The 27,674-nt window shown below is 40.1% G+C and overlaps 1 protein-coding gene across 4 annotated transcripts in view; it reads right to left on the bottom strand.

Moving 5' to 3' along the window:
- Positions 1-27,674, bottom strand: part of cnih3 (cornichon family AMPA receptor auxiliary protein 3) — a 96,003-nt gene that overhangs the window by 44,389 nt on the left and 23,940 nt on the right. For all 4 annotated transcript variants that reach the window (XM_087852625.1, XM_087852627.1, XM_006796210.1 and 1 more), the window contains exons 2-3: positions 25,273-25,341; positions 14,700-14,747 (exon numbers count right to left, since the gene is read on the bottom strand). In XM_087852625.1, the coding sequence (XP_087708751.1) occupies positions 14,700-14,747; positions 25,273-25,341 (117 nt within the window). The remainder of the gene's footprint in view (positions 1-14,699; positions 14,748-25,272; positions 25,342-27,674) is intronic.

Here is a 27,674-nt window from a genome sequence, read left to right as displayed (position 1 = left end):
CTTGAGGAGTGTGCCCCCTCACATATACTAATGTGCCACAAACAGGACTTTAATATCACCAACCATTCCCATTTTATTATGGTGTATCCATATAAATGGCCCACCCTGTAGATCAACAAAAGGGTCCAGTTCAAAGGAAGTTAGAGAACCTGGGAACCGTCATCTACAGCTATGGGGCCGAGCGGTTTGGGGTAAAGAGCAAGACTCAGAGACAGCAGAAAATTGACAGATTAGTGAAAGAGAGAAGACAACTGAGGAAACAGTGGAGGAGGGCCTATGAGACAGAAAGGGAGGGACTTACTGCCCTGCCCTATAGAATAAAGCAACAACAAGCTACGAAAAGAAGAACACCTCAAATGACAACTTAAGAAGAAAGAACGGACAAGGACCCTTTTCTTCAGCAACCCATAGAACTTTATTAAGGGCCCCTTTGTCGAAGAAAAGAGCGGGTGCCTCAAAATGACCATAAAAGACCTGGAAGGTCATCTGAGGAAAACTTACTCTGAGGATCAGAGGCATTAGCCAGTTACTATTCCGAGTGATATGTCGCCTATCCAGGTACCTGAACACCAAATGGACACAAGACGATCGTGGCTCAAAGAGTTGGCAGTTCGTCGTGTAACCGGAAGGTTGCCGGTTTGAGCCCCGGCTCGGACAGTCGTTGTGTCCTTCGGCAAGACACTTCACCTACTGCCTACTGGTGATGGCCAGAGGGGCCGATGGCGCGATATGGCAGCCTTGCTTCTGTCAGTCTGCCCCAGGGCAGCTGTGGCTACAACTGTAGCTTGCCTCCACCAGTGAGTGAATGTGAGAGTGAATGAATAGTGGAATTGTACAGTGCTTTGAGGGCCCCGAAAAGCGCTATATAAATGCAATCCATTATTATTATTATTATTAAGACCACCTACATAGAGTGAAGTGGAAAAGGTAGTGAAGCAGCCAAGAGGAGCATCGGCCCCAGGACTTAATGGCTCTATAAAAACACCCCACGAGTCCTCAAATACCTGTGGATGCTGATGAAGGTACCGTGGCAGAAAGGAGTGATTCCAAAGGCTTGGCGAAGAACAGTAGGTATTCTGGTATATTCCCTAAGGAGAAGAACTCCTTATCCATCAGCCAGTCTCGCCAGATCAGCCTGCTGAATGTAGAGGAAGATCTTCAGTGTCTTGGCCCAAAGGCTATCTACTTCTTCTCAGGATGTCTTGAGCATGCCAGCATCATCTGGCACCAGATTCAAACTGCCAAGAAAGAACAAAGACCTTCATGTTGCCTTTTTAGACCTTGGCAATGCCTTTGGGTCAGTTCCGCACGAGATCTTGTGGATGGCCTTCAACTATTTCAGCGTACCAAACCACATCACAGGTCTGTTCAAGACCTACTTTGGGATTTACAGTTTTGTGTTACAGCTGAGAACACCACCACAGCCTGGCAGCAACTGGGAATTGGAGTTATGGTAGGCTACACGATTTCCCCTCTGGCATTTATCATAGCAATGGAGTTGGTCATGCAGGCATCTCGGTGGGTAGTGGGAGGTGAGAGACTCAAGAGTGGCCCACATCTTCCTCCCATTAGAGCCTACATGGATGACATGACCATCATTACAACAACAAAACCATGTACAAGGGGATTGCTACAGAAGCTCCAGGAAAACATTGAATGGGCAAGAATGGAGTTTAAGCCAAGTAAATCTCGCAGCATCTCCATCATTAAAGGAAAATTGACAGCCGAGCAATTATATATCAGGGGAGAACCAATTCCAACAGTCTTAGAGAAGCCCATAAAGAGCTTGAGACGGTGTTATAATGCAGACCTCAATGATACATGGCAAGTAGAACAACTAAGGCAGAACTTGGCTAATGACCTCAAGTGGATTAACAACACAGCACTCCCAGGGAAACTGAAGCTCTGGTGCTTCCAGTTTGGGTTATTGCCCAGACCATTGACAATGTACGAGGTTTCACTCAATCGACTAGAGAAGCTAGTGAGCTCCTACGGTAAGAAGCGCCTCAGACTTCCCAAATGTCCATGCCCGCTGTGTACAGTCCCAGCCACACTCAAGCACATCTTGGTTGGTTGTAGGACTAGCCTCAGGGCAGATACACATGGAGACACAACCAGGTCCTCAGGTATCTGGCCGAGAAAGTTGAGTGCAAAAGAACCAAGACGAGCGTCAGTTTTCATCAGCATTTGTCCGGGAGGGAGACAAGCCGAGGGCAAGCCCCCTCAACCCTGGACCTGAGCCCGCTGAAAGTTGCCAGAGATTGGCAGATGCAAGTGGACTTGGATCAGAAGCTAATTTTTCCCACAGAGATCATGACAACTACTCTGCAACCTTGTCCTTTGGTCCCAAAAACTTGCGTACGTCATTGAGTTGACGGTACCATGGGAGGAAGCAATTGCGGAAGCATTTGAGCGTAAGAAGCTGCGGTATGCCAACTTGTCCGCTGAGGCAGAAGACAGAGGCTGGAAGATCAAGGTGCGCCTGGTGGAAGTGGGCTTTGTTGCCAGTACAATAGCAAAACTGCTTAGAGAGATTGGGATCAGAGGAAAGGCACAACGGCAGGTTATAAGAGAATTAGCTAACACTGCTGAGAGGACCAGTCACTGCCTATGGCTAAAAAGGGCTGACATCACTTGGGCAGATAAGGCAGTCAGCTAACCACGAAACACACACTCAAGATTGATCAACCCGTGGTGGACCTGCCTAAACAGGGGGCGTCAAAAGGGTAAAACATAACATTAGAAATTTCGCTGCTTGAGTGATACAGCTGTCTCAGGGCCTCCTCGGGACTGTGCAGTTAACCTCATGGTAGTGAAACCAAAAGGAGGAATGAAAGAAAAGAAAAAAAAAATGTTCTGCTTTTCTCCCCTCTGCTCTTTTTTCCTTTTCTGGCAGGCAGTGGGGAGGTAGTGTACAGCCCGATCCGGCGGAGAGGTGAGGGAAGCCAGATCGGGCGCCCCCTTCCGGCTCTCCTCTCTGCTCTCTCCTATCTTGTCCCTTTTGTCTTACTTCTCTTTATCACCTTTTCTATCCCTTTGAAGAAGTGAGGCTCCATAAATGTTAAAGAGGTAAGTATAATTTCTTAGTTGCAGTGAAGAGATAGAAGAAAATAAACTGTAGAAAACGAAACAGAAGAAAGAAGAAGAGAAATAACAATTTAACATAAACCAGTGAGACACTCCGGGGCCTGATCAACCCTGGCAGGGCCTTCTTGGATAAGGGTGTCTAGTGAAAATGGCCGAAACACCTGATGAATTCAAGGTCCACTACTGATGATATATCCCAAACTGGTAAAGTTTCTGGGCTGCCTTTCCTCATAACAGCCACCCCTCAAGACTTTCTCCATTTAAAACAATGCATTATTAGGTATTGTAACAGCTAGTCCTTTTACTAAATCGTGTATTCAAAGAAATATTTATGCGTAAAAATGCATGGTGAAAATATGTGTATTTTTCTCATGATATCTTAGGGTGTTTCAGAATTTACTTGTAGGAAAAATGTAGGGATATGCTTAAAAAAATAAAGGTTATTATTCCTTGTGTGGCCCTCGAACTATAAATAAGTTTAATGCCATTTCTTTACATTAAAACCCTGGTTTAAAGCTAGTACTAGCTAGCATTTCACTGCACAGTATTAGTGGAATGACAATAAAGATTTACCTTAAAATTAAAATGGCATCGCTTCTTAAACTCGCACTAAACATTTATATTGGAGGTAAACTGTGGTGGCATCATCCATATGAACAGAATTCCTGGTAAAATTTCAGTGAGAATTTTCTGTTGATTGAAATATTTCGGAATTTGTGTGGAAGCAATGGGCTTCCTCACAGTGTCAGTGCTTCTAGTCGTTACTCCCCCCCCCCCCCCCGCCCCCCCCCCGCCTCCCCCCCCGCCTAGTCTCTTTGCTCCATGATTCAAAGACTCTCTGACAAGTTAATGAGTCCTCCTCTCCCACTCTTTTCTCTGCACACCCTCGACTTTGGCAGACCTGATTATACCCTGTCCTATTTTGGAAAAAGTTATGCTGGTTGTTGTTGAGGATACTACATAATGCAGGAAAGGGGATGTTAGGGCATTTAAAAGTGAAACGCCTGTTTTTAAGGCATATTTCTAACCGTGCAGTCACAGCAAAAGTTCTACTATTATCCCAACTGTGCAGTGATATTGTTACTTCTGTCCATCCATATTTTGCCTCTTAACTGGGTCCAGTTGACCGGGGGAGAGATCCCCAAACCTCCCTTTCCCAGCCATCCTCCTTCCAGTTGGACATGACTAAAACATTTATGTCTGACAATACCAGTGCCCAAACCATCCCAACTGTCTCAGTTCAATATGAAGGACTTTGTACTGGCTTGACTCTGATCCCTTTTTGAATGACAGAGCTCCTCACCTTATCTCTGTGGGAAAGCCCTTTAGAGAAAGCTCATTTCCGCTCCATCTACCTATAACCTCATTCTTTAGATCACCACCACAGCTTGTGACCATAGTTAAGGGTGGGAATGTAAACTGACCAGTAGACCAACAGCTTTGTTATCATTCTTAGCGCCATAACTGAATGTTAGCACTTATAATACTGCAGACGCTGCACTAATCTGTTTGTCTGTCACTGCATTTATTGCCTGTGTCAGAGTGTCAGAGTCTCTGACCATCCAACCAATGTGAAGGTTTAAGCACGGCACTATCACAGTGGAATTGGTGAACATAGTCACCACTCTTTGAGCCCACTGCTGTTGCTATTTGGGTAAAACATGATAATGATTATAGGAGCCAGCTGAAGAAGACGACCAATAAAGATTCGACTGGGATCTTCAAATTACAGTAATTAACCAGAGCCAGAGAAACATGGTTTCAAATGGCCCACATATTCTAGCAGCACCCTTACTTGTGACTTTAAATGACTATGAATATGTTGCTGTTTAAATCAGCCTTGGGATTGTAGCATGGTGAAACAGTAATGCAGCTAAACCTCTGTCACTGAATGCCTTGGCCCTGATCTGAAGCACTGTGTCATTAAGGGAGCAAATTAACTACAAATCGCACATAATGATAATGTTGCTCTCTTGGACCCTAGTTAGGATTTTTTTTCCTCTATCAAAAGTCAGTGGCGGCAACAGAGCTGGACATGAAAGGCATTCAGTGTCTTGCTTGAGGACATATAAGCGTAGAGAAACTCACTCCCCGCGTGATCACACAGAATAACACATCTGCTATAGCAGATGTTGGCAAAGGAGTCTGAATGTATAAATGTAACAGTTACAAGGCAAAAGCTCATATGTGCAGACAAAACGAGTTGGTATGTGACTGTTGCTGTAATATTACTGTATGACTGACTAAACATATACAGGGCAGCTTTTCTGTGAACATGCTGTTAGACAGTGAGTGGCTACCTGTACCATCTTCACTGAATACAGTATAAACAATACAACTGTTTTCTAGGCAGCAGCAGCAGCAGCATCCAGGATGCTGTCAGTGTTATTTCCCACCATGGTTCGCTGTTCAAAAGCAGAAGGTCATTTTCACACATATTCAAACAGTGACAGCTCTTCCTACTAAACTACATGTTGGGTTATGTGCACACAGCGGAGTAACCCAGAGAATTACACTCGGCATCATGGAAGAAACTTTTGACAACCAGCTTTTGCTGTTAGAATAAAAAGCTGTCACACTGGCACCGCAGCACAGGGTCTAGTAAAGGTTTAACATAAAGTGGTGTAATTAGCTAAATGTAATTAAGAATCACTGAAGGTGTTCTGCTTTTTTGGGGGGATTTTTCCCTTTCATTTACAGTTTTGGATCTAATATTTTTATTATTTTTTCAACTTCTTTTTCAGAAGTGCGCAAAATGCCATAAAATGACATTACATAATTTAGCTATTTTTCCAAACTCTGAAACACAACGTATCATCAAATGACCGCCATGTATTCTATTTATTACAACAAAGTAACTGTATTCTGATTACCACCTATTTAAACTGTAACTGTAACAGAATACAGTTACTCATATTTTGTATTTTATATACGTAACGCCGGTACATGTATTCCCCAACACTGTTCATCACAGTGTGTTGGCACAAGCAAAACTATTACACATATACATGAAATGTATATGTGTAATAGTTTTTTGTTTTTTGTTTTGGTTTCTAGAGAAAGTTTAAGTGAAATCAGCCACCATAAAATTAAACCAGTCATAATAGGGATGCCCAGTTGGAGTGTCAATGAAATTAGCAGTTACATGAGCAGTTGCTTTTTTTGATATACAAAATGTGCCTATTTTGCAATCATACTGAATGATTATTGGTAAATTCAGAATTCTGCCTATCTGTCTAGAATCCGAGAAACAGATAGTGTGAGATGTGGAGATGGATGTCACCTGCATGAGGGACAGTGACTGAGTGAAAGGCAGATAGTAAGTGAGGAAGAAAGGCATTGTAAACTTCAAAAGCAACATTAGAAGCTCACATGGGTTCTAGCTTCATTACTCCTTATCCAGTTTCTCTGCATCATCATTTCCTAACTCGAACGCGGAGCAAGCTTTACCTAGACATCAGTAACATGTAGAAGAGAAGGAAGGCAAGTAGAGATGAGATTATTGATCTCTGAGAATCCCATTTTATATTACTTTGACATATTAGGACCAGGCTTCAAGGTGTGGGAAAGTCAACGTGAAAGAGGACCCAATGTAAATTGTACTCTATATGAAGTGCAAAAAATATAATTTCATTAGGAATAGTTATGGTGTAAAAAAGAACATTTGGATGGGAGGTTAGTTAGTTTTTAGATCATTTATTTATCACGACAGTCAAAGTAACTGTTACAAACTTTAATCAGTGGCCAGATTTGCTAATGTGATGAGCAAACTGGGTTTTGGCATAAAAAGAGTACTGTCTGTATCTACAAAGACAGCATGATGACAGGATGGCATGCAAGAGGTGGGAACGCTGAGATTTTTGCAATTTACCTTGTTGCATACGTACTTTGAGTTCCTTTCCCGTGTAAAATATAGGGATGAGAATATTTCAATCAAGCATGCAAATAGATTTGCTAACATAGTTGTACTAACTGACATAAAAGTTACTGATAATTGTGCTGAATGCCAAAACAAGTTTGTGGTATTTCAGTTGACTTCTGAAATATTAGTCTAGAAATATTATTTCTCAACTAAGATAAAGAAAACAACAGCAAGCCAAAGAGCATCCACATATCTGTATGAAATGACAAGCTCTACAACATTACAACCAAGCATTCTGCTAGCCTTTTGTACAGTAGGTAGATTAAAGAGTCCTTTTACAATGAAAGTGTTTTTGCAGCCAACAATAAAGTCTTGCTTTTTGTTTAACCCACCTCATCTTCGTGTATCTGCACTTGGGTCCTGTCACTCCTATTTCCACACAATTTGCATCGCTAACCGTGACAAAGGATCTCATTGGGTTATAATTTTAAAAATGTTCCCACAATTTTTAAGTTGCTAGTTCAGTTTGAATATGGCTAGAACCATATTCAAACTTAAATGACACTAGTACCCTTTATTAGCACACAATCTGGGATTGGTCACACCTTAACACAATGCCATTTACAACCAAACACCATCCATTATTTTGAACTTTTTTGACAAATTAAATAACCAGTGTTCTGATTTTCTATACCTGCCATATACTGCACGATATATGTATCAGTAATGTGTAACTGGCTTCATGGACTCATGCCTTCTTATCAGCTTGACTGGGAAAACAGTAATTTAACCCTAAAGGAAGAAAAGGCAATCCTGCATTCCATATAATTTCCAAATGTGCAGAACTACTAATGTATCTTATTTCATTCGGCAGATGGAAACTTACTGCCCCACCATATGCCTGCAAAACAGTTAACCAAGCAACCCCCATGATTATTTAATAAATATTCCCAATGCATTGAGTGCTGTTTTGCCTTGGGCTTGAATCCACAGTGAGTTAACTTTCAGCAGGGTGACAGGCAGAGTTGATATTCTTGTTGAGAGTAAGTCTGCAGTGTTCCAGTTTGGAAATCCTGCTTTCCATGCCATTTACAGAAACCTTGTGCTGTGGTTTGGGAAAGGTTCTTTGTAAGAGAACTGCATTCTTATGTACGGAATGCAGTTCTCTTACATCCTGTATGGAAGGATGAATGGAAAAGGTCTCCCCAAATGTCAATATTTATCATTTTGGGGGAAAAAATAAACAAATAAATCAGATCCATTTTTTAATTGCAATACATTTTTGGTGCCAGCAGGTTCTGCAAATATCTAACAACCCTCATAAATTTGCTTGTGAGGTTGATCTATTCTGATCAGTAATAAACAGAAAGAAAACCACAGTTCACAGGCAACTTGTTGTGGTTCTTGGAATACATTCATACAAACTTTTAGCTACTGTCGTTCAATCCAGTATCCTACCAATGCATATGATCCAAATAACAACAGGACTTGATACAGTGAAATAGTTCTAAAATAAAGGCTGAAAAGCAAAATGGAAGAAATGCAAAGGAAACAAAAACAAAACAAACATTATCCTAAATGACAATTCTGAACATGCACTGGCATAAGAATTGTTATGCCAGTGCATTCTCAGAAATGCCAAAGTTTGCCAAATTTTACAGAACAAGATCATGGATACAACCAGCAGAAATTAACTTCCTCCGAAGGGTGGCTGGCTGGCCTCTCCCTTAGAGATAAGGTGAGAAGTTCAGCTATTTGGGAGGGACTCAGAGTAGAGCTGCTGCTCCTCCACATCGAAAGGAGCCAGTTGAGGTGGTTCAGGCATCTGACAAGGATGCTTCCTGGATGCCTCCTGGGTGAGGTGTTCGGGGCATGTCCCACCGGGAGGAGGCCCTGATGGAGAGATTATATCTCTTGGCTGGCCTGGGAACGCTTTGGAGGTGGCTAGGGAGATCTGGGCTTCTCTGCTTAGACTGCTGCCCCTGCGACTGCTGCCCCAAATAAGCGGAAGAAGACCGATGGATGGTTGGCCACTCCTAGCCATATTAAAGGAAGTAATAATTATTTTTTTAATGGGTTGAACCTTTCAAAATCTACCAGCTGTCATATGTATAACATTAACAAAGCTAGAGTGATTTACAATTGTTGAATACCAAATACAAATGTGGAATATTCTATCTAATTATAACAGAGAAAAATACAAAACAAAGTTGTGAAATCTTGACTCTTTCCAGCATAAAGGCAAGTGCTATTATGCTAAATTGTTTTCTTCCTCTTATCTCTTACTTCCTTCCCATCCAGGTCTCCACCCTTCTCTCCACCTCCCCAATCTGCCTTCCCGGTAAAAGTGTGTGGGATGCAGGAAGCTCTGCGTTTTGCATATAAGCTCATTATTGTGACTGACAAGGAACTTACACTGTTCCTGCAGTGCTGCACTGTACTTACAGTGTTTTTCTTCTGCAGAAGACTGGATGGCATTGTTGTTGCTTGGACTTGTTTAGTGTATGGCAGTTGCATAATTTTTCTTTCTTTATTAATTTACCCATGTGTCTCTGTTGGTTATCACATGCTGAGGCAGTTTAAAACTAAGCTAAACTTTGAAAAATGTGTACAACTTCACATATATTTAGACTGGTCTTTTTTGGACCCCAGTTAGTTGTGTGGGAAAATCCCAGTAGATCAGCAGTTTCTGAAAAACCCAGACCCGCCTGTCCCAGACCTTGAGTATTGGTAGTTGGAGGCCAAAGCAGATTTTAGCACAGACAGGACTAGGGACTATTTGGGAGATTTGTCCACATTTTGTGCTGCTGATATCACAATAATGATGACATTAATCTATTTAGAATGAAGACATTGTGAAGTGAACTTTTAAATGCCCTTTAAAATAGTTTTTGTATTTTCCAGTAAAGGAAATCATTGGAGACCAATGATTCAATTTGAAGGGACAGAAAGACTGACTGTATCTGCTTTTCACCTTATCAGCCAAGATGCAAATGAACAATTTAATGCTCTTATTGCAGTTTAGATTAACAGACAGTAACAAGTATGTTATGTGTTATGTGTTACTATGTTTGTACAGACGCAGCTATACTGACTTCATGTATCCGTGTCTGTTTTCTAGACTGTGGGTTAACTTTCATCAAGTCCAAACCTTTTAAATAATCACAGTCTCAGTTTTGAGTTATTCTATGTGAAGCAGCTTGGTGAGTCATGTTAATACAGACAGGATGTCAGTAGAATGCAATAGGCAAATAAGTGCCATCATTTCTATTTTCTATTTGGAATAAAATATGTATTTGTAAGATTTCCAAATCATTGCATTATTTTCATTATGTGTGTGTAAAATAAATGATAAAAATACGCATAAAATATTTGTCAAAAAAGTGTTGCCACAATAATAAGAAAAACAGTTTTGCCTCTTTTGGTGATCTGTCAAATTAAGTTCACTAACTAAATACGGTGGAGTTAATCCATTTCTCTGTGTGCACACAGTTCGCAGTGACTCAGAGCGCTGGTATAACCTTTCTCTTCACTCTGTGAGTGCAAAATAAAGCCCCCTTTTCTCTCTTTCTATCATTCACTGTATTTATACATAAACCAGCTACCTCTACCTGTTTGTCTAGCTCTACCATACAGCTAGCATCATAGTCATAACATCATAACATTAAAGTAGTTCACTAGTTTAGGTCCACATCCTCATTTTAGGTTTGACAGTGTTTTAGTAGGTAAAGGTGAATGCTTGGACATGAATTGAGCTGTGGTTTGGGGAAGACCTCGAAGGGGACTGGCGACGGCTCCCGGGCCTGGCAGATCTCCATGTACTAAATAGGAGTGAAGAAGTTAAAGAATTGAGAACAAGGAGGGAGGGAGGGTGGGGCACATAAACACGAATGAACAGCTTGCAGAACTGGGGGAACTTATATAGATGACAACCAGAAGGAGTGTGTTTGGAGGCGCGCTCCCAAAATTCCGATACATAATCTCCAAGTAAAGGCCAATCCAACTCATCCCTTTCACAGCTATTTAGTTTAACGGCTCCTCTGGTAGGAAGTTTTCACTGTCAGTATATTTCAGCACATGGCAAACATTAGCATTAACAGTCTTTACAGTCTAGAACAGCTTATTTTCATCATTTATTCCTTTGCTTTAAGAGCTGTCTCCGGGGTGAAAGCTACTGTAGAGTTTAGTCATTTGGTCCTACTTTCGTTGCTTCCGAGCAAACGCTCTATCAGAGAGGTTTTGCTGATGGCAGTAAGTCATTTTCCAACAATTTCCTTTCTTAACTTCCCCATTGACTAGGATATCGCTGTCATTCCCCATCTGCTTTTCCATCGTCATCGTGTCTTGCGCTCCAACAAAATCGGTATCACATAGTTGTCACATGATGGAACAGATTCTAATTATAAAATTTTGTGCCAATCTCAAAAACTGAATGCAGGGCTTTTTTTGGGATACATCACATTCATTATTTCTTCTGATTGTGTTGATAGCATTAGCTATTCCTGGATATTTGTAAACTATCTTAATTTATGATGAGTACCTACTAGAGGGATTGAAAAAATTGCCTTTGCCAATTCGGCAATACCTCACTCATTCTCTCATTATTACACTTGTGAATCTGTGGACTAGGAGAGATGGAGAGGCTAGAGTGAGAGGGATAAAAAAGAGAAAGGTAGAATAATGTTAAAATAGAGGAGAGAGAGAAGAAAGGCCCAAGACAGACCCAAAAATAAAGGAAGAGCACTAATGAGTACGCTCAGGTTTGCTCAGTTGCTGTGACAACGCAGTGGCTTCAAGCCGCAAGAAAGCACATCTAATGAACACCACACACACACACACACACACACACACACACACACACACACACAGTACATCCCCTCAAGCTATTGTCATCTGCATGGGTTTCCAGTCATCCAAAACCCATCAAACACAACACACTCCATTGAGAACAAAAATGGCACGTGTCCATGTGCCTGCTTGTGAATGTGTGCAGTTAAAACTACCAAGTGCATATGCCAACTTAAAGAAATACAGCCAAAGCTTTTAGCCAAATCAGTCAGGACCAACATGCTGTGAGCGTGCCAGTCGGTGTGAACTGAACAGTTTTCGAAGGGAAAAGAAGAGCTCTCAAAAAAGGATTTAAAAAGCACCACAATGCAGCAGATCCTCATGCATCAGGACCTTAGGCAATCATGCTGACAGGCACAGTATGCAAGACAGTGAAATATAGTTTCTAAAAGCGTGTAACTCATAATGTGTGATTCTGTCTGAATGTATGAAATAAGAAGCTGTCGCCTGAGGCACTTGGCAGGAATTTCCTCTCCTGCTGCTTCTCTTTGCTTTAGTTCGCTAGCCAGAGCATAATCGTCAGTCACCTCATATGCTGAATAATGGTTAGACAAAATAGTGATTAATGTATTGACAGATTAAATACATTTGTTACTCTATGGATTTTACCACTTTTTTGAGGTGGATATCTCTGTTTGTATTAGGCCTCTGTGGCCTTTAAAGGCTTTATACTATGATTCATGACTTTTTTTATCATGCACCAAGGTCACTAATGGCAGTGTAGGCATTGGATTTAGTTAAAAACAACCCCTTTTATAGAGTTTCCACCTTAAGACTGAAGATTCAACAGTCTTTATTGTTACTATGCTATCATAACAAAATCCTAGCAATATTCTCTCACATGGTGCGTAAGATTTATATACAAACAGGGACAATGTGTGATCTTACAGTAGCGGCTTTTAAACCATAGAATAAGCCTGCCCTATACAGCATACCACTGGTTTATTGTCCTTCTGGAAATTAATTGACAATACGGAATTTGACAATCGTAATTTATAAAATATGCAGTTATTTAACTGGATAAATTGTATTGTATTGTATTGTATCTTTATTTATTTCAGACATATACAGAAAAAAACCCAATATATACACAAGTACACATACTTGCATTTACAAATATGAATATATATGTAAATACACACACGTATGTGCTCAGATAAAACAAAAAAAGAAAATAAATAAAATAAAACAGAGTCTAAATGACATGAAATGACAATTATTAGGTCTGAAATGGAGTAGGAAGAAGTATAACATACTTATTAATCCCTACCCCATGCTCAACATTCTATTGAATCCCACTATTCACCTAATTCCCATCATCACTTACCCCACACAATAAACAAGGAGAACATGTATAAACATATCTACAGTGATAGATATAATTTAGATACAATTTAGCATAGTTATATATATAAATATATAAATAAAAATAAATAACAGTGACTAAGGAAAAGTGTTGATCTAAGGTCATTCTATACAACTACACTTGTTTTTGCAACTGCAACATATAAACCCCCTGCTAGCCCTTTTAGATCCACAAGCTACATCCATTTTTTTTTAAACAGCCTATGGTGTCCAGCAACCTTCACTGTTACCTGCACAGTATGTCACAGCTCCAAGCACAGCATGTCTGGATGTCTGTGTAAGTATGTCAGTGTGTTTATCCATCTCAGCATATGATCTGTAGGGGAAAATGTCCTCCCCGGGGACTAGTGCAGGAGCTGGGTGCTGGGGTTAACAACAATGATGATCAAGATCAGCTGTTCAGCCAGTGAACCTCCAGCATGACACAAACATATGCACAAACACACGCTTGCATGCACAAGTTCAAACAGTATGTAGTTTGCGTTTCAGAGAGGTGGAGGGAGAAACAGATGCCAAAGTGAAGCTGGGAGGAGTTCTCTCAACCTCATACTGAGCCCTCAAGGCACACAAAACCTGAAACAGACAGCACAGCTCTGCAAAACACAATGCAGAACCTTTCAATGTGTGTCTACCATTTGATTTCAGTACATTGCGAGGAAAGATAATAAACAAAGCATCCTTGTTCAAATTTAAAAATTCATTTAAAACCTGTAAAACAGTGATGCACAAGCCTGGAAACCAAAAAGTATATTATATACATGCTCTGATAGGCACTGGCGACTATGGGACAACATATAGGCAGGTGTGTGGCTTCCCAAATCTATTCTAATCTGCTGAATTTATCACATGTGGACATCCATAAAGTTGTAGAAAAATCTGACAGATGATTGGTGGAAACAGGATGCACCTGAGCTTAGTTTAGAGCACAGGTGTCAAACTCCAGGCCCCAAGGGCCGGTGTCCTGCAGGTTTTAGATGTGTCCTTGATCCAACACAGCTGATACAAATTGCTAAATGACCTCTTCAGCATGTCTTGAAGTTCTCCAGAGGCCTGGTAATGAACTAATTATTTGATTCAGGTGTTGCGATCCAGGGTGATATCTAAAACCTGCAGGACACTGGCCCTCGAGGCCTGGAGTTCGACACCCCTGGTTTAGAGTGTCATGGCAAAGGCTTTGAATACTTATGTACACAATTTATTTTTGCTTTCTATTTTCAATAAATATGTAAGAATTTCAAGCAAATGTTTTTCAATGTGTCATCAGGGGGTATTGTGTGTAGAACTTTTTGGGAAAATGAACTGATTCCATTTTGGAATAAAACTGTTACATGAAAAAAATGTGGAACAAGTCAAGCGCTGTGAATGCTTTCTGGATACATTGTATCAGATGTCACCTGAAAACGGAATTTTCACTACAAGATGCATTTCTTCTTTCCCTCTTATTCTGTGCACTTCCCTACCAGTCTCCAATCTGCTTTGTTTCTGACCATGTATAGGACTTGCACAAGATGAATGAAATTTGTTGTTCACTGCTTACCTTCCTCAGCAGGTTGCAGATCCTCTCAATGTTTCGCAGTCTCTCCCTCTGTAAGAGGAGCAAACGGAAAAGTTATGATGAAAGACGAAACTACAGAAATACTGCACATTTGTCCTTGCACTGTTAAGTTGCACTTCTTTTAAGAGCCAGTGCTGAAGGTGAAAAATCAATGGTTATTCCAATTTTGCTACTGCACAGAATTTGAGATAATGTGGGGAAGCATGGTGGCATGGTGATTAGCACTGTTCCCTCAGAGCAAGAAGGTCCATTAGGGACTTTCTGTGTTGAGTTTGCATGTTCTTGTTTGTCTGTCTGGGTTTTCTCCAGGTACTGCAGCTTCCCCCTAAAGTCTTTGGACTGCAGTTAGGGGTTAGGTTAACTTGTTATTCTAAATGGCCCATCTGTGTTAGCCCTGTGACAGACTGACAGTCTTTCCATGGTGTACCCTGCCTTTTGCCTTATCACAGCTGTGATAGGCTCCAGCCCAGCCCACGACCCTGAATTGGCTAAGCGGAAGAGGATGGACGGATGACTGAATTAAGATGTGCTCATTTTCCTTCTACAGAAAAATCTGTTGGAGAAAATTATTGGTCAATGAATTTAGCACTTATGTTGAAGAGAGAGCTAAAGACAAAGTTTTCAATTCACTTATTTCTAATTGCTTCCTCCATCTAGCCTTACCCTAAGAGTACATAACTCACTAATTCAGGATCAGAGGAGAGTCACTGATCCCCCAAATTGAAAGCAGAATATCTCCTGGAAGCTCTCATGTATTTCAGTCATGTAAAACTGGGAGAAGACCCCAGGGCAGTCCTGGATTTAGTGGACAAATTATGTCTTTTATTTGACCTGGGTATCCACCCTGGAAGAACTGGGCGAAGTCTGTGCATTTTGGCTTCAGTGGATGCTCCTGTGATACGTGGTAGTGGTGGGTAACATATAAATTCTGAAAACATTTGAATTTGTACCCAGTTGAACATTTAGGAAACATCTAGTCTGGAGATCAGGTTCTCCTGCACTATGGTCATTTTTTCTCCACATTGGTAGAGAAAGTTATTCATTCATACATAGCTGATTTGTGGAGCTTTTTCCCAGCAGTAACGGCGGCTGCTACTTGTTTATATAAGTTTTAATATTTGAGTGTTCTCAGCTTGTATATTAAGCTGTAAGATGCTTAAATCAGCACTCACCACAATGCTGACTCTAAAAGCAGCTATTTCACCACTGCTTTTAACATCATGATCAAATATTAATCAATTCCTATGGATGACGCAACCTGCATTTGACTGGCGGTGCTGCAAGTCCACAGGGGGGCAATGCAAAATACCGACTGCTTATAAATCATGTATTGACCCGAGTGTCAGCCCGCTTGTGCTTGTGGACAGTCATTTTGAGTTTATCTGTGCGCCTCATAAACCGTCTGCAAATGTCAACAACAGAGGCTCTGTGGGAATGATGAAGTATATGAATAAATATTTATCCACGTGCAGAACATCAAAGGTAGCATGTCAAAAGCTGAACCGATATTTAGTTACCACATAAGAAAAACGGTAATAAAATGCATGAAAATGAGCTGAAATAACTGGAGTGAAAACACACTCAGGTGCCTATGAATAATGTTCATATGAGTTTATGAACATTGCTCTGCAGCGCTGCTTATTGTCATCCTTCCTCACATACTGAAAGCCACGGGCAGTCTCTGCATCTGTTTACAGCATAGTTTGACCTAAATTTAAGCCCTTTGCGGTTTTTAACCTACCTGCACATTTTTTATACCACATTTTTTAATGCTTACTGCAGGCGGGGAGCACATGAATTAGATTTCTCTGCAAAAATGTGTCAGCGAGAATCCTTCCCTGTGTGTGTGTGTGTGTGTGTGTGTGTGTGTGTGTGTGTGTGTGTGTGTCTGTGTCAGAGACAGAAGAAGGCTCTCATTGGAAAGACATAGGCTTAGAGAGACAAGATGCTGTGTGTGTATGTGTGTGTGTGTGTGTGCGCAGAGGCAGTGAGAAGTGGCTTTTGTCCATTCTGGCAGTGAGTTATTTCAAACACACAGCAACACCATGAAATATGATTTGTATTCAGCCCGAGGCTTAACTTTGATTCTTCACTGTAATTTGTTTGAAGTGTTGAACTTTCATTTTGTGAATGTAATTTTAGTTCAGAATTAATTAGTAACAACAACATTATTAATAGAATTCTTATTGTTATTATGAATTGCTTATTATTAGAATATAGTCAATGAACAGAAAAAGTGAAATCACTGTAGCTAGATTTGTTGGTAATTTACCAGGTTCAGTGCTATTTTATGTATTAATCCAGTTTCCCATTTCATTAAGCAAGTCACTCTGACATGAGCTCCATACTGAAAATATGCCAGTGATATCTCATATGTATCAACATCATATCAACATGTAAAAAAATTCTGTGTTATGAGATATTTGACGTAACTATTGCTGTCCAGTGCCAGGACTTAGCTACCTTCTTGACACTAAAACTTTGGCAATGCCCTAGTCTGTAGCTGGTTTCATACTAGGGCTGTTCGATATAAGGATATATATCGGATGACAATATAAAAACGTCTATCGTTTCATTTTACCCTATCGTTTGTTTCGTGGTGTCGCAAAATAAACTGTTTACGGCAATATTTTTTCATCGTTTTGATGGTCACTGTAGTGGCTATATTAATTTCTTAAAGTTCTCTCTTTCTCTTATATTTTATATAACCACACTATGGATGGACAAGCGCCTTTTTTATGTGTTGTCGTTAGCAACAATGACGGTAAAACCATCGCGTGTCCGGTTGTTTATTTTCCACATAAACCTTTCACAATAAAGCTCAAGATCCTGTTGAAAAATAAACCTTAGACTCAAACGTTAGAACAGGCTTTTCCCCGCAGCACGCTGTGTAATAAATACTCACATACTCATTTCCTACAACTGATGAGGATGTAAAATGAATATTTGATTATTATTTTTAAGAAGTACAGACTGCAACAGAGGTTCCTTCTGGAAAATGATTAATTTATGTCTGCGCTGTAAATAATGAAACCAGAGGTTCCTGGGTTGGAGGCTGCAAACAGCTCTGAGGTAACACCACTGCAAGAACAGCGAGAGATGAGAGTGTAGGACATAAATAAAACATGGTGGGAAAATGAAGGTGGCCATTGTATCTCTTTATAGCATTTAGGTGTTAAGAACCTCATTCCCAAGATTAATGGGACTTTACCTCTACAGATAGATGCTGTTTATACTCATAATTATTTGACTACTGTTTGGAAAACTCTCCAAAATCTGGTCATCAATTTAATTCAATTCAATTTCAATCAATTTTATTTACAGCGCCAAATCACAACAGCAGTTGCCTCAAGGCGCTTTACAAGGTAGACCCTACAATAATACATACAGAGAAAAACCCAGCAATCATATGACACTATGAGCAAGCACTTTGGAAACAGTGGGAAGGAGAAACTCCCTTTTAAAAGGAAGAAACCTCTGGCAGAACCAGGCTTAGGGAGGGGTGGTCATCTGCTGCGACCGGTTGGGGTGAGAATTTAACATCCATCTGATTCTGGAAATTAAAAGATCAACAATTCTGGAGTGGCTGCAGCTGAGGAGATCCACTGATTGGAAGGTTGGTGGTTTGATCCCCACATATCCTTGGGCAAGATACTAACCCCAAGTTGCTCTCCGACACATCCATCAGATTATGAATATGTGTGAATGTTAGATAGAAAGTACTTAGAAAAAGCATGGATAAATGAAACAAGTTGTATAAAGCACTTCGAGTGCTGAAGTGCTTTATCAGAATCAGTCCATTTAACGGGTCTAGGTCTTTGTCATTATCTTGCTGAAATACGCAAGCCTTTCCCCAAAAAGATCTGCATGGGAGCATATTGCTCTAAAAACTGTATATGCCTTTCAGCATTGATGTGCCCTCCAGATGTGCAAGCTGGCAGTTCTATTGGCACTAATGCATCCCCATAACATCAGTGATGGAGGCTTCTGAACTGAACACTGCTAACAAACTGATTGGTCTTTCTCCCTCATAGACTGGAGGAAAATCCTTGTATTTGAAAAAGAATTTTACATTTTGATTCTTGTGAACCACAGAAATGTTTGCACTTTGCCTCAAACCCGTTTAAATGAGCTTTGGCACAGAGAAGATGGTGATGTTTCTGGATCATGTTCACCAATAGGTTTTTCTTTGCTTGATGGAACTTTAACCCATACTTGTGGATGGCATGGTAAATGACTTTGGAAGTGATCCTGAGTCCATGCAGTGATTTCCATGACAGAATCATTCCTATTAATAATGCAGTGCTGGGTGAGGACATGAAGATTACGGTCATCCAATAGTGATTTTCAGCCATGTCCCTTTCAGGCTCTTAACATCCATGAGATCAACAGAAACGAGGTGAGGGTTAGGGCTGAGTTTGTTTTAACCTTACATGACTCCAATTCACGGGGGCCATGTCAATGCCAAGATATTCAGAGTGTTCATATTTTTACATTCAGGAATATTATTCTGAAATTCATCCACAATTTGTAGTGTTAGTTTACTGCAGATTGATGAAACTTGGGATGAAACTTCCCATCTATACTTCTGAGAAATGCTGAGATGCTAAGAAATGAATAAAGTTGTGTCTAAGAATCTAGATTACTCACTGATGCTTATCAAATAAACACCAGGACTTTAGACCCTCCTGGACAACGAGGGTCTGAGGGATCTTCCAGGAATGATGACACTATATTCCGGAGGACTGGTTGGTGATAATTTGATACCTGCTGATCTCTAATCTTGAACGTAACCTGCTCTCAAATAGGTCTGCACTACAACTTACCTTTCCATAATACTGAAAATGCCGTAAGTTGTCTGGATGAGACAAGTTGATTGCAAAGTCCATGGGTGGACGTTAACAGGTTAATGGTGGTTAGGAACTGGCTTCTAGATACAGTATCACCACCGTCTATGGTAGTGGTGTGTTATCTTCCAGATACAGGCAAAAGCATGGAGGAATCTACTTTTTAAAGGATCTAAAGGAAACTTTAAATATAAATTACATTTTATATAGAGATATAGAGATTATAGAAAATTAATGTAGAAATTTAAAATATAAGATAAAGATGTTTTAGCTGAGGGAACTTTAACTCTGAGGATATGCTGAAAAGTTCTTGGTAAGAATTTATATTAACAGACAATTTGAACTCTCCCTCTGTCCTCTGATGTGACCTCAATCACTAGACTTAGAGACAGTTGCACATAGTCCTATCTTTCTGACATAAACAAGCCACAGCAGCCATGACGGACTCTGTCTGATAGCCAATTATCTCCACTGCTAATGTCTGGAACTGAGCATCTCATCAGGGACCAGTCCAATTCACTTCTGCACCGTCTCCCCTTGCCTTCATCTCCTGCCGGGTGTGAAAGACAAATATATTCTGCTATTATATGTTCAGTAATGTGTGTTTGTGGGTGTATGTGTGCACCCCCCCACCCCCACCCCCCCACAACTGTCTACTCATTTGCAAGCAATTAGGCTGATGCCTCTTTGAAATGTTACTTTGGTTGACAAGCAAGCGAGCAGCATGGAAGTATAAACAGGAAATGAAAAAGAAGGGGAGAGTGGGTTGGAGAGAGATAGATGGAGTGGGGAAATTAAAGTTACCTTCATTTTAAGAGGCAGAGCAGTTTAAGGTCACCAGTGACCTGTTTAACGTAAGAGTCCTAGTTACATCACAGCTACCCGTTTATATGTATTATTCACCTATTTTTCATACTTAAAGGGAACATCTTCTAGTTTCTAACCATGACTTAACCACACCCTAAAATGGTTTTCTTGTAGCCTGAAGGATGTTAAAAGGACCTGCCTAGCGTACACTTAAACTGATGAAGTTTGTTCATAATGTTTAAATTCTGCAAAATGATGTCACTAGGTGCCTAAAGGTGACAGGCAACGGAGAGAAAGTGTTGGATGGGCTGCGGTAGCATTTAAAGAAGTTTGAAGAGGCTATAGAAGCTGTCATTAGTTTTGCCTGCATGCTTGGTGTGATGCTGACGCTGAGCAAAAAATGAATACACTCATGGAAACACTCAAAAGCCACAAAATCTCAGTTTCTCTTTTTGTCATCTTTCTTCTCACTTATCACTCTGATGTCAATTCAGACAAGTTTATCAGTGCCGCTGGCTACAGGTTCATCCCTTTATAATAAAGTGGATGGGAGCCTCACTATAGTCAGTCATATAGGCATCAGAGGCCACAGGGAGGAAATTCCACTTAAGGCAACAATGTAATGAATAGTAAAATGTGTTTTCCTCACAGGACATCTGTGTTTGTGTGCATCACTGTGCGCACCACTGAAATGTGTGAACTCCTAACAGTAATTGCAAAGCAAGCTGTTTTTTAGGATTGTGTAGAACAGAATATGTTCTTGTGTGATAATATGTACTCCAGTGAACATTAAATCTTTACAATGTAGTGTTCTGCTCTGGCATTCATGTGAATGTTGCTTTGACTCTGAATACCCATCGAAGCATTGCCTGCAAGAGGTTTTTTATCATGCCAAAAAACTTGCAACTTGCGCATTCAGGTTTGTTGTTGGGACTGTACAATAAAGCAACATCTGAAAATACCCATATTAATTGACACCGCTGTAGGCCCACATTAACGTGATCCTTACTTGAAAATGCTTTCTCACATGGAGTTCTTGCACAATGCAGTAAAAGATTTAAAAGATCTCTATTTGACCTATTTGATCTCTATTTAAAATAGTATGTTACTCTCTAAAAAGCCCTCCACAAAGCAAGGACATCTTACTATTTGTCACTGGTCAAGGAAAACAGGAACAACCCTGGAGTCAAAGATCTGTTGAGCCAATTATTTCTTTGATCTGAACTAGTATTCCAAAAATGTTAATTTTGTTCATCTGGACATAACGTTTTCAGTGGAGAAACTTTTCGTCGCTCATACAAGGGACTTTTTCAGTCTCAGCTGTCTGCAGGTCAGCTAATTCAATAAAATCCTAATTCTGGTCTTCCATTTTCACAAGCTATCCTGATTGAAAAACAGCCATAAAATGATAAAAACACACATACAAATTGTGGAAAAACAACTTTAGAAACCCACCAGAACATCTGCCTCCAGTAAAAAACAGTCCATATGTTTTATGGGTAAAAACCATTCCTCCATGTGATGTGACATTTTTCATAAATTTATTCCTCCAAGTTGCCCAGATTGCTACTCCATATTTGAGTGTGTGTGTGTGTGTGTGTGTGTGTGTGTGTGTGTGTGTGTGTGTGTGTGTGTGTGTGTGTGTGTGTGTGGCAGTTAGAGGGGAAACAACAAGAGAGCAACTTTTACATAAAGTTTACTGTGCAGCAGGAATGGATAGACAGTGATGCCGAGAGATAGCACCTGACCATGTGTCTGCATGAAGAATGTGCCCAGTATGAGGTTCCTCCCTCAGGGAGCAGGCTGACAGCAACTGCTAATTAGACTTGCTGGTTTCAAGCATGAAAGATGGAGACAGACAGAGCGGAAGGAGGAAAAGAAAACTGAGAGATATTATGCAAAGGTTAGGGAGAGACAGATCACATGGACAGTTTCAGTAAGAGTGTGTGTGTGTTAGAGAGATGGAGGGAAAAGTGTGGCTGTTCAGAATGAAACCATCAAACTGCCAGAAAGGTAAATGAGAGAATGTTTTCTTATTGTATACCAAAAACCAAGATATGTGCAAAATATGTGGGAAATTTGGTATTCTTAGTCCTTTTAATGAAAAAAAAAAACATTTATGTGTACTGTGTAAGTTATTCAGTAAAATTTGTATTGTGTCTTATTGTAATTTCAACCTTTCAGTTAAGGCTTACATGGCCTAGTTAAATTTATTAGTGTGCACACTCACACTACATCCTTGTGGGGACATCTCATTGATATAATGCTTTCCCTAACTCTAACCTAACCATAACCTAACTGATACTTTGACACTCAAACAACATTTTGAGTCTCAAAAATGCCTTCAAACTTGTGGGGACCGGGATTTTAATCACCCATAACGGCTGTTGGTCCCCACAAGTATCATAAACCTCCAATTTTTGGTCCCCAGAAAGAAATTAATACACACACTACACACACAGAAAGAAAGAAAAAGAAAGCACCAGATGTCATACAGTGGCTCTTTAACACACTTTATCCTGAAAAGAGTTGAATACCCACTTTGCAACCCACTTCCACTCATCCCCTCCTTTTATGCAGTTCCTGACTTAATCAATTAAATGTAATTTTGAGAGAGTTGCTTTATTTTCTTACAATCTGTTCTGAGGTTTTCCCATTCCCCCAAAATTTCTAAGATTTTCAAAGCCCCTGGGAACCCAGCAGAAAACAAAAACATCAAGTTGAACTCACCGTAAAAACTTTTACAAGTAGCCAGAACTTTAACAATGCCTTTAATGAATGTGTATTTTGGAAAGAAATCATGAAATTCAAGGCCGCATTTTCATGTTAATATTGACTGCAGTGATGCGTTTCATGTAAGAAGGAGGAGGAGAATGGGGGAGGGATGGGTTAAGGAAATGTGGGAGAGTGAGAGAAGAAAGAAAAATGGAAGAGAAAATTAGATGGAACCTTTTGTACCCATTCCCTCGCTGGTTTCTTTGATACGTTCAGCATTGCATAATGATATGCAAATATGACAAAATATGAAAGTGGTACTGAGCGGGGAAATCTGGTCTAATGCACTGTTTTCAGAGTTTTGAAAATGCCTTTCAATCTGAAGAGTCCTTTTCATTTGCCTCTTACGAAATCCTCCTTCAGCCATTTCTCCCCTTTTCTGTCTACCAGCTTCCATCTCAAACTCTTTCACCCAGTTTGCAATTTTTTTCGGAAGTCTTGCTCTTTCTGCAACTTTTTCCCCCTGCTTTTGACACCCATTCCCAAGCATGTACATATAGAAGTCAATAGTCCTAAGAAGCTATACAGTCCAGAGCTTTTAAGTCAATGTCACCTTCAGGCTCACTGCTGGTGCTGTAGCAGTGTGCATTATTAAGAGCCAACTGTAAAAGCTCAGAATACTCTGGGGAGAGGGGTTTAGAGCCCTGGAACTGATCCTGAAACAATTTCACCGAGAGTAGGTTTCCCACGCTAACCAACCCCGAAGAACCGAAAAAGCCTCTTTGAAATAAATAGTATCACAAAAATCTTTTTTTTTTGGGCAGGAATAGCTCAGTAGTAGAGTAGTGGCCCCATGATCGGAAGGTCAGGGGTTTGATTCCCCTGAACAGCTACCCTGAGGTACCCCTGAGCAAGGTACCATCCCTACACACTGCTCCCCGGGCGCCCAATGGCTGCCCACTGCTTCACTGAGTGAATGGGTTAAATGCAGAGAGGAATTTCCCCACGGGGATCAATAAAGTACACTTTCTTTCTTTCTTCTTTTAGAATCTCAACCAACAGATCTGAACTTTACTTGTAAAGAGTAGAAAATGGTTGTCAATGTTTTGCATCTTTGGAAGGTTGAAGTTAAGCTGCTTGTGGAAAACTCTGATAAAGGATGCTGCCCTGCTGAAAGGGCTTCCAGATCAGAACTGCCGATGACACAATTTAATGATGTGTCTCTGCATGCTTTAAAAAACAGAAAATCACATATTTAGCTGAAATGTACATCATATTGCTAAATGATTCAGCAGGAACTTTAATCTATTAAGCTGAGATAGTATCTCCCACAACTTACAAAAGTCCTGCAGTAAAGAAAAAAATTTTTTTGCACAAAAACCAAAAAGTTACACTCAAATAAATGTCTGCCTCAAATGCTGACTTTAACTGATTTTGTTACATAAAAAAACTCCACAATTTTGTTACATAAGTGCAAGTCATTACATTTAGTGGAATATGGTCAAGTGAAATTTACTTGCATTTATTTTCCTTCATGATTAAAAATAAACCCTTGATTATATATATTTCAGTTGCTTTTTACTCTGAATTATTGCTTCATGTTAGTGGAAGGTGAAGAATCATTTGAAATCAGTTGAAAGCTTAGGTAATGATGTCACAAGCTATATAGTTTGATTAGCATCCCTCTTATAATTGTGAGTCAGCAAAGAGCACTGAGCTTGTATTAAACATCTAGGGTTGAGGATTTAGAGTTGACAGTTTAGAAATGGCTTGCATTGTTAAAATCATCATTGGCAGGCCACATTTACCTATGTTTGTGGCTTGTCACTTCGATTTTATTTATAACCATATTCAAGGTTGTTTTTTTGTAAAAGATGAGTCATTCATACTTTGGCCTGAAGTCTTATAATAGGAGTCTGCTTGTCAGCCAGGAAGTGAGAAAAGGACGGCATACAAAACTAGAATGTTGCCAACTGCTTGATTTGAAATTAATGGAAAGAGAAACAGGGAAGAAACAGTCAAAATATACTGGGAAAGACTGAGAGCCACTTCTTGCAATGTTTTTGCATTATGCGGGACTTTCCATTTTTTCTCATAATGCAACACACAGACAGTAAGATAATCATGAAAAGAAATCTGTAAAAGAAGGGTGTATGAATAAAAATGAACAGGGAAAGCAGACCTACCGCATGGAGTGGGTTGCCCTGATCGATTGGCACCTTGAAATCTGCCTGAAGCTCATCAAAAGCTGTTATCTGACACAAAGAGAGGGAAAGAAATGATCACTGTATAACCAGTAAGATAGAGGGACTGTAAAGAGCAACATTTCTCACTTTGAAAGAACATCATTATTTCACAGAAACAGCCTGCAGTGTAGATTTATGTACCGAGCTGAGCTGCAGAGTACCAATGTTATTAGACTGTCTTTGCTTTATGCTAAATAAGTAAAATTAATCATAACCATAATCATAATCCATAATCATAACCATATGATTATGGTATCGTAAGTACTTTCCAAATACAATTTAAAAAAAAATGTAGAGAAAAGTGTATGAGTTCAAAGATTTACATCTCTTTAGTCTGCTTCACCATAAAGCACTATTGCTTTCCAGATAGACAGAGCGAGGTGGAGAGATTCATATCTTCAGTAACCAAGGACTATACAAGTACATTTCCACCAAAAATACTTAGAACTTTCAGTGCTGAACCTTGTTTCTCACACACACAGACAGAGGACCTGAAAATGTCTTCAGCTCACTGGATGACTGCATTTCCACGTGGTCTAAAACCTCACAGATTAGGCAAATTAGTCCACTTATGTTTAAAATCCATCTGAATTATGTAAGGACAACATGTCTGCAGTTTGATGTTTCATTTGCTGAACAAACTAGTCAACCTGCTGCAATGCCAGAAAAGCCTTTGACATGGAGATTATATTCTGTACTGTAAAACCTCATCTCTCTCCAAGTTGCTTTTACTAAGAGCCATTATTGGTCCATCCATCCATCCATCCATCCATGAGTAGTAGCTCAGTGTCTTTCCCTCTGACAAACAGTTTGATTACATTCTCACACTGTGGGAGAGATTATTCGCTAAGTGTCCAAGATCAACAATTTTGATCCACTTCAAAGAAAGTTGTACTAATGTCAGCTAACAGCACCTAACAGAGGCTAACATCAACTAACAGATACTAACTGGACCTAACAAATGGTAACTGCCGCTACCAGGAAAAACATAGAAGTGAGCTACACTAACTTATCAACCCGTATCAGACCCCTTTCACAAAAATTTACAGCCTCCTCCAGAGTTAATAGACATGGACACATATTGACAGTTGAGGTAAACAGCAGACTGAAAGTCTAAACTCACAACAGAGTTATTTGTCCTACAGCAGCCACCGTAGCAATGATTATGCACTTGAATTGGGAGGGTAAGAAAACAGAGCTCAGGTGACTGCAATCTGCAATCTACTGACATCAAGTGGTGAGATTTTACACACTGTAAGGAAATATTTTGTGTGGGTTTGGAGTTTGGAGTATTACATCATCTGCCATTTGAAAACGACACTTCAACTTAATCACCATTCACACAATCTGCCATAATTAATCAGATCTACCCACAAGTGACATCAAGCCATTGCACTGCACTGTAGGTCTTAGCTTAGTTCTTAGCAATGCTATTGATGAATAGCAGTAGAAAACGATGCAACAGTTCAATTGGTGTTTTGTGTTGCAGTGGAAGCAATTGCACTACAAAGACAGATGCCACTGCTTGACTAGCTGGGCCTCATGAGGCAATGAGAGAGCTAAAGTGACAGTGCTGGAAAAGATTAGTGTATTTCTCAGTGTATCCATGAGATACTCTGTGTCTCCAGTGCGTTTATATCATGGGAGAGCTGTGAGTTGTGAGAACACCAACAGCACATATATCAGTGTGTGCGTGCCATGTTTAGATATTTTTGTGAGGACCAAAAATTGGAATGCTACTACTGGGGACCAACAGTCCCTTATGGGGACAAAATGCTCGTCCTCACGAGTTTGAAAGAATTTTGGAGACTCAAAGTGTGGTTTTAGTGTCAGTTAGTTTATGGTTAGGTTTAGGCTAAGGGTTAGGTATTCAAGTTTGATGAGTTAAGGAAAGCATTATGTTAAGTACAGGGTGGGCCATTTATATGGATACCCCGTAATAAAATGGGAATGGTTGGTGATATTACAGTCCTGTTTGTGGCACATTAGTATATGTGAGGGGGCACACTCCTCAAGATGGGTGGTGACCATGATGGCCATTTAGAAGTCGGCCATCTTGGATACAACTTTTGTTTTTTCACTAGGAAGAGGGCCATGTGACATATCAAACTTATTGGTAATGTCACAAGAAAAACAACAGTGTGCTTGGTTTCAACGTAACTTTATTCTTTCATGAGTTATTTACAAGTTTCTCTTTGTTCACAGCCATTGACATGTCAAAGAGGTTAACACGTGAGGAGCGGATCGAAATTGTGTTGATATCTGGTAAACGCAGTAACCGGGTCATTGCAGCCGATTTCAATGCAAGACACCCTACGAGACCACCCATCTCCCATGCTACA

This window comes from Neolamprologus brichardi, chromosome 15 (assembly GCF_056152115.1).
Source record: "Neolamprologus brichardi isolate AB-2024 chromosome 15, ASM5615211v1, whole genome shotgun sequence".
Taxonomy (NCBI): domain Eukaryota; kingdom Metazoa; phylum Chordata; class Actinopteri; order Cichliformes; family Cichlidae; genus Neolamprologus; species Neolamprologus brichardi.
The sequence above is the reverse complement of the archived record's forward strand: the minus strand, read 5'-3'. Positions and strand labels throughout refer to the sequence as shown.